Source organism: Rhinolophus sinicus, chromosome 17, assembly GCF_057876585.1.
Source record: "Rhinolophus sinicus isolate RSI-liver-muscle chromosome 17, RSI-T2T, whole genome shotgun sequence".
In the NCBI taxonomy this organism is placed as follows: domain Eukaryota; kingdom Metazoa; phylum Chordata; class Mammalia; order Chiroptera; family Rhinolophidae; genus Rhinolophus; species Rhinolophus sinicus.
Genome location: NC_142517.1, coordinates 44,742,578 through 44,760,589, shown reverse-complemented (window position 1 = coordinate 44,760,589; position 18,012 = coordinate 44,742,578). Strand labels below are relative to the sequence as shown.

Genomic DNA, 18,012 nt, shown 5'->3' with positions numbered 1-18,012 from the left:
AAACTGGCATGTCTACATTCAAAATGACCCTGACCCCTGTCCCCACTGCTCTCTGTGGCCAGGCTCTGAGAACTCAGGTGCACACAGTGGAAAAAAGGATCAGAAAGGAAAGAGAACAAAGGAAAGAAGGATGGAGTGGCAGCGACAATATGGGACATGAGGAAACAACAGAAAAAAGGTTAGGGTTCCTGTAGGAACTCTGCCCACTTCCAGAATTCAAGAACCCATAACAGAACCTGGTGGCCTCACACCACCGCTGCCACCCACAGCTTAAGTTGTTCGGGAAAATGAAAGTCGCTCCACAAAAAAGAAGGAAAGGGAAGAGGACAAAAAAACTCACCACTGAATCTAAATTCAAAACCTAGAAAGGAGTCTTAGTCCTCCTGAGGAACGAAACTGAAAAGTAGGTTAGCATTACACAGAGCTCCTGCAGACCCACAATTTGTAAATGTTTGGTTATTTTTATAATCATGTTGCTGTTGCTTCAGCCGTGGAACTCTTTAGTTTTCCCCCAAACAAAATCTTACGTGTTAGGCTAATATGCAGAAGAGACAAAAATACAGTCGTCCTCTAATCAGAAGACAGCCCCTCTGCAGCAGTCCCTGCACATCTCGGGGGCACAGTCTGAAAATCTAGGCAACAGACTGGAAGTCACAGGCAGCAAGCAGCCCGCCCACATGGGGGAGGCCAGCCCCGCGAGCCCTGAGGCCCAAACAAGCAGCGAGGGTATGTGGCCCAAAGCTCCTGAAACGTAACTCTGCAAGCCCTTTTTGCAGGGAAGAAGCGATATGCTTATGTTTGTGCTCATTCTTCTCCTCTGCTCTCATTCAATCCACCTTCCCCACCCCGCTCCCTGGGGGCACGCACACTACACACGCACACACACCTGACACAGAGAGTCACGCGCATCTAGCTAGCAGCCGAGCACACTCACTGACCAGGGCAGGTAACTCCTCAATATTTGGTAGTGCTATTTCATAGTGGTCTGGGAATATAACAAGTTTGGCTTCATCTTCATATTCATAATCGTCGCTATTTAAATCGTCATCAGTATCTAGATCTGAGGAGAAAACAAAAACAAAGAACAAGACATGAAGAAAGAACATTCCACACACTAAGGCAGCACTGACTGGGAAAGCCAAAAATCCACAGGGATGACAAACCAAGGGCGTGACATTACAAAATTCCCTCCTCTGCTATGACCATCTATCTGCCCCAAACCAGGAGTAAAAGGCCTTTCCGTCTTTCCGAAGCTATGAATACTTATTTATAAGTGACAGATGATGTATAAAGAAGACTGAGTCATAGCATACAGCTTTACAGTTAAAATAAACATATGTGCCATATATTCAATTCTTAAAGATGTTTAAAGGAATAAACTGTTCATTACGGTTTGTTGGGTACCTGGCTCCTGATTTCACACGAATGGAATGAAATGTTTTTACACAATACTGTAACATGGAAGAAGGTACATGGGTTTGAGAGCAGATAAACCTAGGTTCAATTCTGGTTCCAAAACTTAATGTCACTTTGGGCACATCACAAACTCTCTAAGCCTTAAAGTTCCCTCATTTGTAGAATGTAGATGATAACACCTATCTCACACACTTTATATGGAGAACAAATAAGAAACTGTAGACAAGAGACCTAGCACAGAATAGGTAATCGATAATGGTAGCTATTATTTAAAATCTCAATGTCTCTCTCGCTCTCTTTCTTTCTCTCTCTCTCTCTCTGTCTCTCTCTCTCTCTCTCTCTTTCTCTCTCTCTCTCTCTCTCTGTCTCTCCCCCCGCCCCCCCGTTGCCCCCTAAGAGTTGCTGAGAGATTGCACAGTGAACAAGAGGGGCAAACCAGGTAATATAAATGTGCTGTTGTCCTCGGGCTGTGAAGAAGTTTCAGTAAGAAAGACGAGGTCCTCTAGGCTATTATCTCTCAAATCATCGCCTCTTTGCTCGGCTAATCTCTGGTAAAGGTTAGGTGAAGACACAAGGAAATGTCTTGTCACAATATTTACATGGCCATTGCAGCCTGTGTTCACATGATGCCGGCATCCCAGATCATGTTTGTATATTTAGATGTTTGGAACTATGGTGACAAAGAGCTACTGAGCCATTTTCCACTCACACACACACAAACACACACATAAACAGGTATACAAACATAAGCTCTGTAGATGGGAGAAAGTTATTTTACTGAATGAAGCAGCCAGCTGAAAACCAAAGGACCTAGATTCTGTTATTACCTTGTTTGCCTTCAACCAAAAACCTAGTATCTTTCTGTGTGTAGCTCTGGTCTTCAATTTTCAAAGGGAGGGCAGTTTTAAGTACAAACTGAGATACAGCTAAAACACATTTTAACAAAAACATTTTAACAAAAGACTCTAAATAATAAGAACCAGAAATGCCAAACTATAGAAACAAAAACATCATTAGATAGCTGTAAGAGGTTAGTTTGACAAAAAACAATGTTAAAGAAGATTCTAAGCATTTTAAGCAATAACTAAAGGCATTTATTTAAAGAAAATAATTCAGACAGACACTCTATATGTCATAAAAACGTGAATGCCCCAATAGTTGTAATTAAAAAAAAACATACTCACTTAATAGTAATTGAAATCTTACCTGACCAATAACAATGATAAACTTAAGTCCCCAAAAAAATCCCACTGTGACATTTATTAGCTACTTAACGCTGGGCAAGTTCTTTCCAGGTTCATTTTCCTCAGGAGTAAGCTACAGACAGCATTATGTACTGCCCACAAGACTGTCGAGAGGATTAACCAACATAAGGTTTTAAGGCACCGAGTATAGGACCTGGCAGGTATTAGGGGCTCCACAGACGGCAGCTGCCATCACCATCACCATCATCATCATCATCACCTTCTCCACTCTCCTGACAACTAACCTGATCAAAAGTGCCTTCCCATCCTTCTGGCTGCCCCAACTCCAAAGCAATCCTGAAGTTTCAGGAAGATCATGTCTATCATGTGAGGATCTGCTACATGATCTGAATGGGGAGCAGATACCGTGTTTCCCTGAAAATAAGACCTAGCTGGACCATCAGCTTTAATGCGTCTTTTGGAGCAAAAATTAATATAAGACCCGGTCTTATTTTACTATAAGAAAAATAAGTCTTATAGTAAAAAAAGACCGGGTCTATAATATAACATAACATAACATAACATAACATAACATAACATAACATAACATAACATAACATAACATAACATAACATAACATAATATAATACCGGGTCTTATATTAATTTTTGCTTCAAAAGACGCATTAGAGCTAATTGTCCGGCTAGGTCTTACTTTCGGAGAAACACGGTATGAACTTCGAATGTGTCTCAAATGGAAGCACTAAGAGCAGGAAACAGGTATTCACTCCCACGTCCCCAGTCCCTACAGAGTGCTCATCACACACCAAACACTCAGTAAACATCTCTGAGAGGAGATTTCAGGGAGTTAAAAACCCCACCATGCTAAGGACACCAGCAAAGCAAGAGCATCAAAAGAGTCACTAAGGTTTTTGTTTTTTCATTGGTAATTGATTTGTGTTTAAAAAGAAGCAAGACTGCTGTTAAACAAAAAAGTAGAACTTTGTGGGGCTTCTTTACTCTTAGTTTTTTGTTTTCTTTTATTTTTAATTCAGTGGGATGAAGGGGACCATGATCTTTCCCAAACGTCTTAATCCAAATTAGAGAAAATTCAGCAGCGAAACTACCTGAGTTTAAGGGACAAATACTCTGATGTTTAAGGGACAAATACTCTGATTTTAAGGAACATGTCTAAGCTTTCTCCTGAATATATATGACCTCACAATCCTATATAGAAATCTACAATGTCCGAATTTCTCTAATTAGAGTCTTCACAACCCCAAAGTTACCTAGTTGAGAAACCTACAAAGTAACCGTGTCCTCATGACCAGCAGGACTAAGACCCCCAATTTCTCCCAGCACCACTTGCCATTGTGGCTATTATACCTGGATGGGTTCTTTTCCTAAGTTAATAACTTTTGTTTTTCTTTGAAATACCTCTTGCCCAACTCTACTTCAATGATCCTCTCAGATTCCTGGGAGACATGGCTGGGACCACACCCATTTCCAAGAAGTAACTTGCCTAAGCTATGAAGAAGCACAGTGGAGAAATGGATCCCGAAATAAAACCAGGGCTGATTCCCAGCTCAGAGTTCTCTATGCCTGACTTAGATTTGTGTGCTGGATCAGCAACCTGGCTGTTTCAGTGCTGTGAAATCTGACCAACCACTTACCCTCAAAAGAAGGTACAAGGGGAAAGCCCCTTGAGCCCAGACCCTGTTCCATGACCTCCCTCAGAAGGAAAGGCACAGTGGAGTTCACTAGAACCTTCTGGTCATTATAGGCCCCAGTGAGTCTTCTGAACAGGTCCATCCTGGAACTTTCTACAAATGTTCTGTTTTCAACCTGTTTCCCATCAAGTATGCGTGCCATGGCTAAAGCCAAAGAAGTGGAATTTAAGCTGTCTGAGGTGAAAAGTAGCTCTTTGAAGTGCTTCAGACACAGAAGGACATAACTCAGTTTCTCCTATTTATGAATGTTGGGTGAAGAGGGTACTTAATAAAATTATGAATATTTACACTGTTTTTATGACATACCAAAGATGGTATTTTAATGAAATGCATTAGCCGTTATTTATACATCTATACACATTTGTAGCTTTATTATAAAAAATATATGAGATTAGGCCAGAATCATGTCACAACTCCTGGAGTATTTCTTTGAAGACCCTGAGCTCTCTTACATCCTCTCTTCTCTCCTTCTAGCTCATAAAACACTAAGTTTTAGATCAGCTTATTCCCAAAATTCACCATCGGTCCTACCGTTGTAAGTTATGTTTCTAAAAGACAACCTAATAATGTCCCTTTCTAGCTTGAAACATTAATGCAGAGCTACCCACACTTCCTTAGGTCACAGCACCCTAAAGCATCCCAGCAATTTTTGCACAGCAGCCAGAAGCCAAGAGAAGTGCCTCGCAGTTCTGTTTATTTAACTGTTAGGTCCAAACAACTTAATTATTTACGTTCTAACCACTTAGAGACCATTTGAAAAAAACAATACACATAAATTGAAAGAAAGGCACATTTTCTTTCCTTCGTAAATAACCACAATCCCTTACCTACAGGATGAGTGCATCTGGTGGGCACTGCACAACTTCTCTGTGAGTCAGATTGGACACTACCCCCATTTTTCCTGTTCCACATTTATTTTCACAGGGTACTCGCCTTTTACCATTGAAACCACCAAAAAAACCAGCTTCACAAAGAGATGAAGTCACTGAAAGGAATATACGATACTCTGCTGGTAAAATTACATGAGCTAACGGTTTGTGCAAAGTTCAAACATATGTTCCCTTAAGATTTAAAATACCCCGAGGTGCACCTGTGAGCTCCTTGCAGCTCCTCAGGGTGCCGCAGAGCACAGTTCGGGAACCAGAGTGTTAATGGCTCACGACTGCCTATAGGAAAAGTCTAAAACCATGGTATATGTATAGACCGTCACTGGAAGGATATACAAGCTATATAAGGATGTACAAACAGAAAATACTATTCGTCTCTGAGGAGACTAAACATGGAGGTGAGAGACAGGGAAGGGAGAAAAAGAAACTTACTTTTCATTATAGAGGCCTTATAACTGCAATTTTAAGCTTTGTCCATGTTTTACGTAATCAAAAAATGGTTTTTTTAGTCTTAAATGCAAAGAAAAGGTATAAAATTTAAATGATTCAAAAGTTACCCATAGCTGTTATTGTTGATTTAAAAAAAAAATTACCAGCAAAAACTAGAGCTGTGGGAAGGATCCTTAACTGTGATTCCCTTGAATGAACACCAGCGATCGGGGGGAAGAGGGACAACTGTTGAGGGTAGGGTGGTGCTCAGGGGGCTTAGGCAAGCCAGTCAGCACCAGTTAATGGCCTCAGTTTCCCTCATCAAACCAATACTGAAGGTCATAACTGAATGAACCAATGGTTTCAACGTGACTATTAAGCCAACGGAAGAGAAATGATTCACAAGTCATCAAATGAATGAGGGAAAAAAGCCTCTCTCCAGGAGAAAGCATTAGTCATCTACACCTGCTTTGTGAAGGAGAAGGGGCATGATAACTACATTTCAATAGCAATGAACAAGTACTTTCTAGTCGAAGAAACAAGAGAGCCTGCGAGAAGAACATTCTGAGTTCTCTTCCTCTCCGTGAAGAGACTGACCCAGTGTCCCTTTTAGGGGAGGAGTCTGTGGCAGAGGCTACTAGCTGCCTCCTGGTATCCATTCTCTCCTTCTTCCTTAATAACAGACTTGATTCAATGACACCAGTTAATAGACTGTACTTTCCAGTCTCCTGTGCAGCACTTGGTGTGGTTATGTGACCAAGTTCTGACCAGAGAGTTGTAAACTGAAGTGCTGCTTGAGGATCTGTGAGAAGGCTGACAAAGGAAGCTGACTCCACTGGGAGATGCGATTGTCGTCCTCCCCCCCACCCCCCGCCCCCTTCATCTTTCCTGCTTTCCAGAATGGAGATGTGATGACTGGGGCTCCAGCAGCCATTTGGACCATGAAGTAACCATGAGGTTAGAAATCACAGGCCAGGATGGATAAAGGGTGAACCAGAAACATGGGAAGAATCTAGATCCTGATAGAACATGAGACCATCACATCAGCCCAAACTTATGGCTTCCCCACATCCTCTCCATGAGAAAAACGTAAACATCTATTTTGTTTAAAGCCACCACCATTTTCAGTTTCCTGTCACATAAGCCAGATGTAATCCTCATACAGTCCTTCACTGAAGTCAACTTACAGGCCACATCAACTTGAAAACAGAGCTGTGATCAGGTTGACAAGTGAAAAATACCTGCTACTGGGAGACAGGAAACATCCATTGAGGGGGCTGTAAATCAGGGCTTGCAAAACCAAGTTCTGACTTGGCTGAGGGAGCTGGCATAAATCTGTGAAGCACCTGGGTAAGTCACAATAGAGATAAATGGCCTGGGGCAAGCCCCAGAGTGCTAATGAGGTTCAAATTTAATTTTTTAAAATACTGGTACAGTCGAAAGAGGCCATTTTTGCTGGGCTACAAGTTTTAGGCACAGCCTATGGTTTTCTGAGCTATGGACTGCTGAGTCCCACAGAGAGCAGCCTGTAGGAAATGTCCCCCTGAAATGAAATGGTGGGTTCATGCTCCCAGGAAGCAATGGACGGGGCCCATCCACACCATATGAAGCACAAAAGTGCAGTGCTTACCTTTGCATTAATTTTTTAAAAGAGTTACTTGACAATATCATCTACCACCAAAACGGACACTAGAGAAATCGAACCTCAAAGTCTTTTGAGTAAAAGACACAAAGATTGAAAGACAAGATAGAAAAATCACAGCAGGAAGGAAACTCAGCTCTTTGACTGCTTGCAATGGCTTTCTTTTCAAATAATAAATGTGCCTTTTTATTATAACAGTAACATATGCTTGTTATGGAAAAAATCAAAAACAGATAAGCAAAAAAAAGAAAATAAAAATCACCTCAATCCCACCACCAAAAAAGAGCTACAATGAACAATTTGGAGAATATTCTGCCAGACACTTCCAGACACTCAGTCTTATGTGGATATGTATGTGTGTATAAACACACAAATACATACACACATTTACATACATGTATGTACACACATACATAATAGATAGACATGCACATATACATACATATTTACATATATACATATACATATACATATTTATGTGTACAGATTTTTACCAAAATGAAATCATCACATGCAAACAATTTTGAAATTCCTTTCAGACAACAGTCCCAGACATGTAAGCTTTTAAACTTGTTTGGTCAAACATTATCAAACTACTTTTTTCCTAGGAAAACCATATCATAAGCTTCATATAAAATATGATCATGATAACATGATACAGAAACCGGTGCTCATTTGCATAAGCCAAACTAGCTCTTCTGAATGAGGGAGAGAGAAAGTCACTGTTAGTCAAACACCACAGCAATCATTGCTGCAGGCAAGATCCACGGATGGATGGTAAAATTAGTGGGTAAAACTTTGAGGAGAAATAAGATATTAGCATAGTCTCCAAATAGCACTTCCATGACTCATTAATTACACTGTAACTTTACAGTGGAGAAACCCAACAGACACCCCTTAACGAGTGGTCAAGGTTAATATCACCATATGAAGACATAGCATCATGTGCCCCCAATAACGTACACTGTGGAGGGCACATCACTGTGGACTTCTTGCCAAAAACGCATAACCTCAGATTTATCATGAGGAAACATCAAACAAACTCAAACTGAGGTACAGTCTACAAAATAATTGGCCGGTACTCTTCAAAAGTGTCACAATTACTAAAGATGAGAGAGAGAGAGAGAGAGAGAGAGAGAGAGAGAGAGAGAGAGAGAGAGAGAGAGAGAGAAGGGAGGGAGGGAGGGAGGGAGGGAGGGAGGGAGGGAGGGAGGGAAGAAAGAAAGAAAGATGGAAACAAAAGAAAGAAAAAAAAGAGAAAGAGTGAGGAATTGTCACAGATTAAACAGGATTAAGGAACCATGACAACTAAATGCAACATGGGAATCTGAAACAAAAAGGGACATTAGTGGGAAAAAATGGTGAAATCCGAGTAAAGTCTGTAGTTTGGCTAATACTAAAAACAGAAAAACTGTCTCTTCTTTAAAGGTAGTGAAAAAAGACAGGAGCAGGATCAGAATTACTCTCCAGTCACTGGAAGTTAATCGCTTCAAAACACTATCCTGACTAAAAACACCCTTCACAACTACGTAAACATAACGTAGAGGCAGATCATCTCCAATTAAATTGGTTCTGCTCATGCTTCAATTGTAGAGCAATAAACAACCTATTATTCTCACACACACACACACACACACACAGGGCATGCTGTTGATAACTATATACATTACCTAAAAACATCTTGGAATTCCTCCTTTTTGGTAAAGCTCCACCAGATGCCCCTTTTACCTTCTGAAAAACAAACAAAAAAATTGTTAAAATGCAGCTTGTGGAATAAACAATTGGAAGCTGGGGGGGGGAAGGGATGAAAGGACATCTCAGAGGTTCCCAGTTTTTATAAAAGTCCAGAGGAAATACTCAACCTGGATTAGCGACTCCAGGATGAACAAGAACTTGATCCAGGTCAGTGAAGGTAAGTGAAGGGCAATACAATTGTTCCACCTGATTATTTTTCCCTAATTACAAAGAAAGCACTTCTGGAACAGGAAGTGGAACCAGGCATCGAAGTAAAGTAGATACTTCAACTTGAAATTGGCACATTCTCCAAAGAGGCTGGAGTCAACGTCCAACACTGGAGCTCTGGGAAGATGGCGGAAGCTCCAGGAGGGGAGGCTCTTGTTCCCTGGTTACCTACTTCCTGGGTCCCCCGTGGTTGGCCCTGGGCAGGCCCAACAATAATTGGTGAAGGACACAAAAAACACTGATACATCGTCATGGACATTCTGGTCACACGTCAGTCTAAGCTCCCTAAACACTTTTGGAGCACCAGCGGATGGCTGGCTACATTTGCCATCCTAAGCTTTGTAAGTGTGTTTTCTACCTATCATGCAAGTCCCCGGCATAAACACCCACCAGGTGTTTGTGAAAAAGAGGTCATTCATCACCTTCTGACACACATAAAAATTGTACTCTCAAATAGATTATAAAAATGTTCATCTCTAATGGCCAAAACAGTATTTCCACATTATAGATTCTTTCAGCTAATAGAAAAGAGCACGTTTCCAACACACCGCAGGGTGCGGGTCAAACCCTGGCGCTTTGTCACGTGGTCCATAAAGGCCCTGCTGCTTCTTCAGTTTGTCCTCTTACTAGTCCTAAGTTTCCTTTCCCACATTTTATCATTTGGTATTGAAGGCTGACTCACTGTGTGATTCTCACATTACGTTCTTACAGCTTCTACTGTAAGTTTATGGTTCACATCTTGGGAATGTGAAAACTATTGAATACTTTAGCTCAAAACCTGTCTCTCCAAATACTAATGCCAAATTCACATCACCTCTCTTAGAATCCCTTTCCTCCTCGGTCTCAGAGCCTCTGCTCCTCTCCCCTCCACTTACCTGCCTCAAAAAAGGCTAAAATAAACCTGTGCCAAGGGCACATTTACCAATCCTGAAGGTCACTTGAAATCTCACTACAGGAGTTTGTCATCCTTTTAGTTGTTCTGCCCTCACTGTCCTCTCCATTCCTGCGTGACGGGGGAGGGAGAAAGGAGAGGGGCTACATGAAGACCTGCTAGAGCATGAGGCTCTCCCCGATGGTGAGATTCGCACCTTAGCCTTGAATTAGATCTACTTCCTCTCAGGGAAAGAACAACAAAGAAATCAGGCCTTCCTGCCAAACACCATCACTGCTGCGCCTACATCAGTCACCACTAGAAATCAACAGGGTTTGAGAAACTGGGACTCGTCGATCAGAAGACATGACTCTGCCTCTGTGTCTGGCTCTGTGCTGGTGCTCAGGCTGCAAAGGGAACAAATACACACTCCATCCCTTGAGGAGCCCACCAGTGTAGTTGGGGAACTTAGTTGCAAACAAACAGCACAACAGTCTAGTGAGTGGTAAGATGGGTGTGCAAAAGGCCCAATCCTATCATACAGAGGAAATGATAGCTCTTCTGGGGATGGACGGTGTGGCCAGGGCTGGTCAAGTAAGAAGAGCAACAGGCCTGGCATATAGCAGCTGCTCAGCAAATATTTGCTGAATGGATGATGGATGAATGGATAGATGTATGGATGATGGCTGGGTGGACAGATGGATGATGAGTAGGTAAATGGATATGCTGACCACAGAGAATGCAACAGATAAAAGAGGAATGAGGGTAAAAGTAAGGAATCCCAAACAAAGAAAACATGAAATTATGGTGTGTTCCAGAAAGGAGAAGTGGTTTGCTAGGTCTAAAGCACAAAGCTGGTGGAGTAAGAGTGAAGGTTAGAAAGGCTACAGGGGCCAGATCATGGGGGGGCCTTGTAATCATGTGCAAAAGAATTTGGACTTCATCCTGCAACGAAGTGGGAGACATCTGAGATGTAAGCCTTGGTGTGCCACAGAGGCCCGGGTATGTCCATTTGGAAAGATCACGCTGGGTGCAGCACGCAGACTGGTGGGACTGAAAGCAGCAGGTTTGAAGGAAGGAGAGCAGGCAGGAAGCCACAGCACTCACTCTTGTAAGGACTAATGAGGAGAACAGCAGGGACGGAGAGGACAGGATGGACTGCAGAGCTATTGGGAGCCCCAGGTAACAAGACTTGGTCACCAACCAGTTATGGGATGAAAGCAAAACCCAAAGCATGTCCAGGTCTCCAGAATTCAAGACAAGGGACAACTCTGAGAAAGAGGATGGAGAACTCATTCAGTCTGGGCACACTGAGCTTGAAGTACCTGAGAGACGTTCGACTACAAAAAGCCAGGTCAGAGGTGGATGGGCAGATCTCTAGCTCTGGGGAGACAGTGATCTGGAAGCCATCAGCTCAGAGATAGCAGTTCAACAAAGACAGGGACGACACTGATGACAAAGAGCAGCTTTCAGCGAAAGAAGACAAGGGGGTCAAACGGCATCCTCGGAACTGCCGATATTTAAGGGGTAAATGAAAACAGTGATGCTGGTGAAAGAAAGGGAGAAAGCGCAGAGTGAAAGGCTGGAGGACAGTGAGGAAAGAATGGTGCCCAAGGAAGCAGGGAGGAGCAGTTCCAAAAGGAAAACAAGTTCAAATACCCCAAAAGGCAAGTAAAATCAGGGCTAAAACATACCCACCAAGCGTGACAACAAAGAGGTCACTGACAACCTTGGTAGCGGTGGCGGATTCACAGGAAAATCAATCGGCCTGCAATGTTGAACTTCAATGGAGGCGTAGCAGAGAGGATGAAAATAGAAACGTTTTTAAAGAAGCTTTAATTGAAGGACAGGACGACTAAAGGAGGACACAAATCAGAGAGGCAGTTTTGTGGTGCATTCTTTTTTAAGGTGGGAGGGAAAAGCCAGAAGAGGCAGATTGGAGATGTAAGAGGGGGTGGAATTCATGAAGCCGCAGGTTTCCCAAGGCAGGAGGAAACAGGACCATGAGGACAGAGAGAACACAGCTTTCTGCTGAGAGGGAGGAACTGGATGCCAGAGTTCCCAAGAGGCAAGAAAGGAGTGCAGGGATCCCTGCTTTCTCTGTAAAGTACAAGTCAAATCGTCTTCTGAGAACAATGAGGGAGGTACTACACCCAAAGTCTGGAGTGGGACAGGGTATAGAGCAGGTTTGCTGGGCAGTGAGGGGGCCCAGTGGAAGGAGGAAGACCAGAGCTGACATGGTCCCAAACCCCACAGCAGTGTGGGATTCCTAGCAGTCATGCTTGAAAGCAGAGGACGATACCAATGGACGACGGGCTGCATTCTGGAGGACAGGGAAGGAGGCAGGACAAGGAGATAAGGGTCAGCTGAGAGTACTGGAGATAAGAGAATGTTTCAAGTCGTGGACCCTGAGAAGCAGGCTAAACCAACAGGCTGCCTGGACACGTCACAGGCCTGGAGTTCTCAAGGAGGGAGAACCACAGATAAAAATCAGAATAAATGAGGGAAAGAGCTAAACCGAGAAAGGGTGGTGGTCAGAGAGTAAAACACTTGACTTAGAACTTCAGAGGCAGAGCTACCTGTCCACGATGACCAGCCTTCTCCAATTCTGCCGCGAGCTTGGTGACCGCAAGCAAGTTATTGTCTGTCTCTGGGCCTCAGTTTCATTTTCCCCCCATTGCGTACAATGTCATCACCTTACACTAAGACATATGTGGGACAAAGCGGACGTCGTAAGAATTGCTGCATTCCGCCAAAGGCGTAGTGAATATAAATCATGTAATATTAGGCCAACATTAGATTACTGTAAAGCTAATCATTGGGTTGGTGGCTTATCTGACCTCCTGACCTTTCTCCCTCTTCTTCCTCCTACTCTTCTTACTGCCCAAAATTTAAACAGAGAAAATATTAGGTAGGCTAGGATGAGAGACTAGATAAACTTCAAATCAGTATTGATGAGTTAGAAGATCCGAGCTAGTCTATAAACTAGTAAGACTAAAGTGAAAGTTGAACAGTGTTGCTAAATATAAAATCAACATTTGAAAATTAATAACATTGCAAACACCATCAATAACCAATTAAAATGCATAAAAAATAAAAGACAGCAATAATAACTATAAAAATTATATAGAATACCTTAAAAAGCTAACAAAATATAAGCTTCTTTACTGAAAATTACAAAATATTATTGGAGGACTTAAAAGAGGCTTGAATAAATAGAAAGGTATGCCATGTTAAATCGTCATTCAATAAATATTCATGAAGCACCTATTATGTGCTGGGCATTGTGAATTGCCGAGGACACAGAAGTGGACAAAACAGACAAAAGTCCCTGCCCTCACGGAGTTTACACAACAACGTGGATTATATATTAATCTTCAAATTCATTGTGATTGTGATCAAAATCTCAACAGGATTTTTTAAATTAGATGAACTGATTACAAAATCCAGATAGAAAAATAAATGTCTAAACCAAGGAAAGTCTGGGGAAAAAAATTAACATGGAAAAAGTGCTTGTACTACTCTGTTTCCCCCAAAATAAGACCTAGCCGGACAATCAGCTCTAATGCATCTTTTGGAGCAAAAATTAACATAAGACCCAGTATATTATATTATATTATTATATTATATTATATTAGACCTGGTCTTATATTATAGTAAAATAAGACCGGGTCTTATATTAACTTTTGCTCCGAAAGATACATTAGAGCTGATTGTCTGGCTAGGTCTTATTTTGGGGGAAACATGGTACCAGATATCAACTTATCATACCAATGTAGAGACAGGAAAATAAGATAAACAGAAAAGAACTGAGACCCCAAACAGACCCAAGTGTGAAGGGCAAGTTAAAATATAAAAAAGATGGCACTATAAATCACTGGGAAAGACTAAATAATTCTAGTAATAGTGGGACAATTGACTATCAATATGGAAAATAAAAAGTAGATTCTCACAGTTCACACAAGTACAAAACAAATTATAGATGGATTGAAAACCTAGAATGTTAACACACACACACACTTCTAAAAAAAATAAAAGTATTAGGAGAAATCTTTTTATGACCTTGAGCTAGGAAACAATTTCTTAGACAAGATACAAAAAGCACAATCCATAAAGAAAAGTTTAATAAATCTAACTTCATCAAAATTCAAAACTTCTGTTCTACAAAATAATTTATAAACAAAGCAAAAAGTTTTTGCAGCCAGAATTTAAAAAGAACTGAATCAAACTTAAAAACAAAAAAAAAAGAAAGAAAGAAAGAAAGAAAGAAAGAAAGAAAGAAAGAAAGAAAGAAAGAAAGAAAGAAAGAAAGAAAGAAAGAAACCCATACAGATATAGGCCGAAAATATAAATAGGCGACTCAGAGAAGAGAAAACCAGAATGGCCAATAAAGATTGTCAAGCTTCACTGAAGGAAATGCCAGATACGTCACTTCACAACCATTAGATTGGCAAAAATCAAGTCTGACCAAGCACTGGTGAGGCTGTGGGAAAACATAAGCTCATAGTCACTGCAGATAGGAGTATAAATTGGTGAAACCACTCTGGGGAAGAATTTGGCAATATCTAGTAAAAATGAAGACAGCATACTCACAAAACTGCCTTAGCAATTCTAGATATATTTCCTAAAGAAATCTTACACATGTACCCCCAGGAGAAATGGATAAAAATGTTAACTGTTGCATAGTTATGAAGCCAAAAAAAAAAAAAAAAGGAAACAATCTATCTAACTGCTCATCAATAGGAGAAAAGAGTAACAAATAACAAAGTACTAATAAGATGGAATACCAAACAACTATTAAAATGAATCAAGTACATCCAATGCATCACAACATGAACAGATTTTCAAAAAGCAATGTTGAAAGGGAAAGCTTTATGTAGAATTATAGGTAACAATATGATACTATTTATCTACATCTTTAAAACACATAGTCATTCTACATATTGGTCATGAATACTTAAATGTAAATAAAATATAATGGCATGCATAGGAATGAGAAAGAACAAATTCACAGCCATGGTTACTTGTGGAGAATGAGGGAAACAAAAGGGACTTGAACTTGAAGAAAAGTTCTTTAACTAAAATCAAAAAAATCTGAAGCAAAAATACCCCAGTATTTTTCATATCTGACTTTTGGAGCCAGGAGTATTTCTGGTATGATTTTGTGTACTTTCCTATAATTTTTGTTTTCAATTTTTTTCCAGTCAACCCTTGTCTTCTTAACTCCAACCAGAGGGTTAGAGAAAGAGAAAAACAAAGCTGGTTAAGATGAAGTTTGGGTAAGTCTATGAATTTCTGCAAACAGTCCTGTGTTTGTTTCCCATCATCAAAGGAAATCAGAAGTTACATGGGCACAGTAAACTCCCCATGTGATAAACACACTAAGACAGTGTTACAGGGAAGACATCAAGGCCAATTCTCCAAAAGCGTATCTCTCACCTCTCGCACATGTCTTTTCAGGTGCATGTATACACTCTGTCCCGTTTTTCGAAAATGTCTTTCAACATGTTCCCTTCCAAAGGCCAAAAATGTATTCATGCATACATAGAGTCCACCTTCTGAATTCTAGAAGAAAGAGACAGGTTACACATTAGCCAAGGATGCCTAGCCAAGTAATCTCGATATAGAGAAGGGGAAGAGGAAGGAAGCGGAAGAAAGCCTGGCAAAGGCCACCTGGCTGTCACAGTCATCAGCAGTAACCTCCAATGGCGCCACAATCACCCACAGGAGCAGCGCAGAACGGAAACCTGGGTTCCACGTGCCCTGGACAGCTGAGCAGTCCCCCAGTCACGTGAGATCCTCAGTTGCCCTGGCAAGTAAACATGCTTGTCTGACGCTCCAAACTGGGGTAAATGCCGATAAGGGACAGAAGAAAGTTGGCCAGTGACCCAGCTACCATCACCGCAGTGTTTTATCATCGTTCTTCCTCATTTCTCAGTGTGAGGCTCCAGGAACATAAAGTTTTTATATCCTTTTAGCAGGACAGGGTTCTTCAAAGATATCGTGTCCTTCCTTTGGTGACACATGATATTTGATGGCACCCATTAATAAATGATAACAATTTAATACATAAATAATACCTTAATAAGTATGCCGTCCTACAATAACCATAGCTACATGGTAGTGCATGCCTGAGCTGTATCAGGTGCTTTACCTATATTATTTCTAATCTGAACAACATGGCAAGCTGTGTGTTACTATTTCCATTTTACAGTTTTTAAGAAAATTAAGGGTAAGTCACTTGCCCAAGTTCACACAGCTTGGAAGTGTCAGAGTTAAATTTGAATCTGTCTATCTTTTTACCCCACTATGCAATATTTCAAATATAATTTAATTATAGACATACTGCTACAATGAACAGTCAAAAATATGTTTCACATATTAGATACTTGATTTTCTATCCCAATTTCATCTCTCACTCTGCTTAACATGCTTCTCTGTAAACTTAGCATCTAAAATTAGCCTCAAGGAGAGGTGGATTTTTTAAAGCTCCTGTTAGTCTCACCCCTCAAAATAAAAAATAAAAAAATAAATTCTTAAACACCTGTAAGAATTCCTAACAAACACCTGTCAAAATTCCTCACATTGCATTTCAGTAGAGCACAAATTATAATACAATATCAAAGCAGACACTGATGCTCATTACCAATATATGAAAAATAATTTTTAAAGTTCTAATAACTCAAGATTTTTTAAAATTTCTAATAAAAGTCTCCAACATTGTATCTATGGTTTCTAAGGCAGACATAAAGAAGTGTTGTCACAATGAGAACATTATAACAGCATTAGTTCAATATATGCCTATTACTGTAGCATATATAGTGTATAAGGCAAGAAAAGAAAAAGGCATAAAGATGGCAAAGAAGTAAAATGGTCTCAATTTTCTGATGACATTATAGTCTATATGGAAAATCCTAAGGAGTCTATAAACTACTAAAAGTAACTAGTAAAACTAATTCATGAATTTAGCAAGCTCATGGGATACAGGTTAATAGACAAAAATCTATTTCAATTTTATATTCTGGCAACAAATACAAATACAGTTTTTAAAACTTTACTATAAAATAGCATCCAAATAACTCAGAATGATATAGCTTGTGCTTCTGCATAACTTTTTCCCCTTAAATGAGATCATTTGAATATAATTAGAAACGTTCTTCAACGAGAAGCAACACATTACATTCACTTGATCCATAAATGAGGTAAATATTTTCAAAAGATTTCTTTAAATGAACATGTTCTTTGGCATAGTCATAAACCTTAAGAAAAAAATGCTGCATCATTGTAATGGTCAGTTATGCATTAAGCCCATGAAACTGAGCACCACATCTTGTGATTTTCAAAAAAATAACACTTCCATTCTCTTCCAATAAAATGTAATTTGATGAAAAATGGCGCACACCAGAAAATAGCCTGGGGAAAACACGAGATTTGAACCAGAGGTCCTGAACACGCCCTGTGGCTTCGGGCAGGTGGTCACGCAGTCTCTGAGCTTCTTATTACTGTGCCTATAATCCTCATCTCACAGGGTTTCATGAAGTTCAAAAGGTATGAAATACATTCTGTGCGGCAAAGTACTACGTAACCATTGTGACTGTTTACTGTAAGCTAAAAGTTCTGTGTGCTAAATGGATCTCCCTTTGTCTCAATGAATTTATAATTAGGGGAAACAAGCAGAAGGAAGAACAAAGTGAGTCTGACAGCCACACAGGCTGGAGGGTAACAAATATTAATCTGTCAGAAAACTGTATTAGGCAACTAGTGGGAGATGCAAGAAGAAATCAGCAAGCAGAAGAAGGAAAATGTTTAAATAGAGCATTTTTTGAAGAAAAATAGAGACTAGTAAAGGTTTATAAAGTAATCTCTAAAATAATCCTAAACTCTTTGCTAAC

General features: G+C 40.4%; 1 protein-coding gene across 2 annotated transcripts in view; it reads right to left on the bottom strand.

Annotated features, from left to right (window-relative positions):
* Positions 1–18,012, bottom strand: part of USP13 (ubiquitin specific peptidase 13) — a 105,235-nt gene that overhangs the window by 67,233 nt on the left and 19,990 nt on the right. The window contains exons 2-4 of one of the 2 annotated variants that reach the window (XM_019751835.3): positions 15,560–15,685; positions 8,958–9,018; positions 939–1,060 (exon numbers count right to left, since the gene is read on the bottom strand). In XM_019751835.3, coding sequence (XP_019607394.3) covers positions 939–1,060; positions 8,958–9,018; positions 15,560–15,685 — 309 coding nt within the window. The remainder of the gene's footprint in view (positions 1–938; positions 1,061–8,957; positions 9,019–15,559; positions 15,686–18,012) is intronic. The other variant, XM_074328294.2, reaches the window with a different exon arrangement.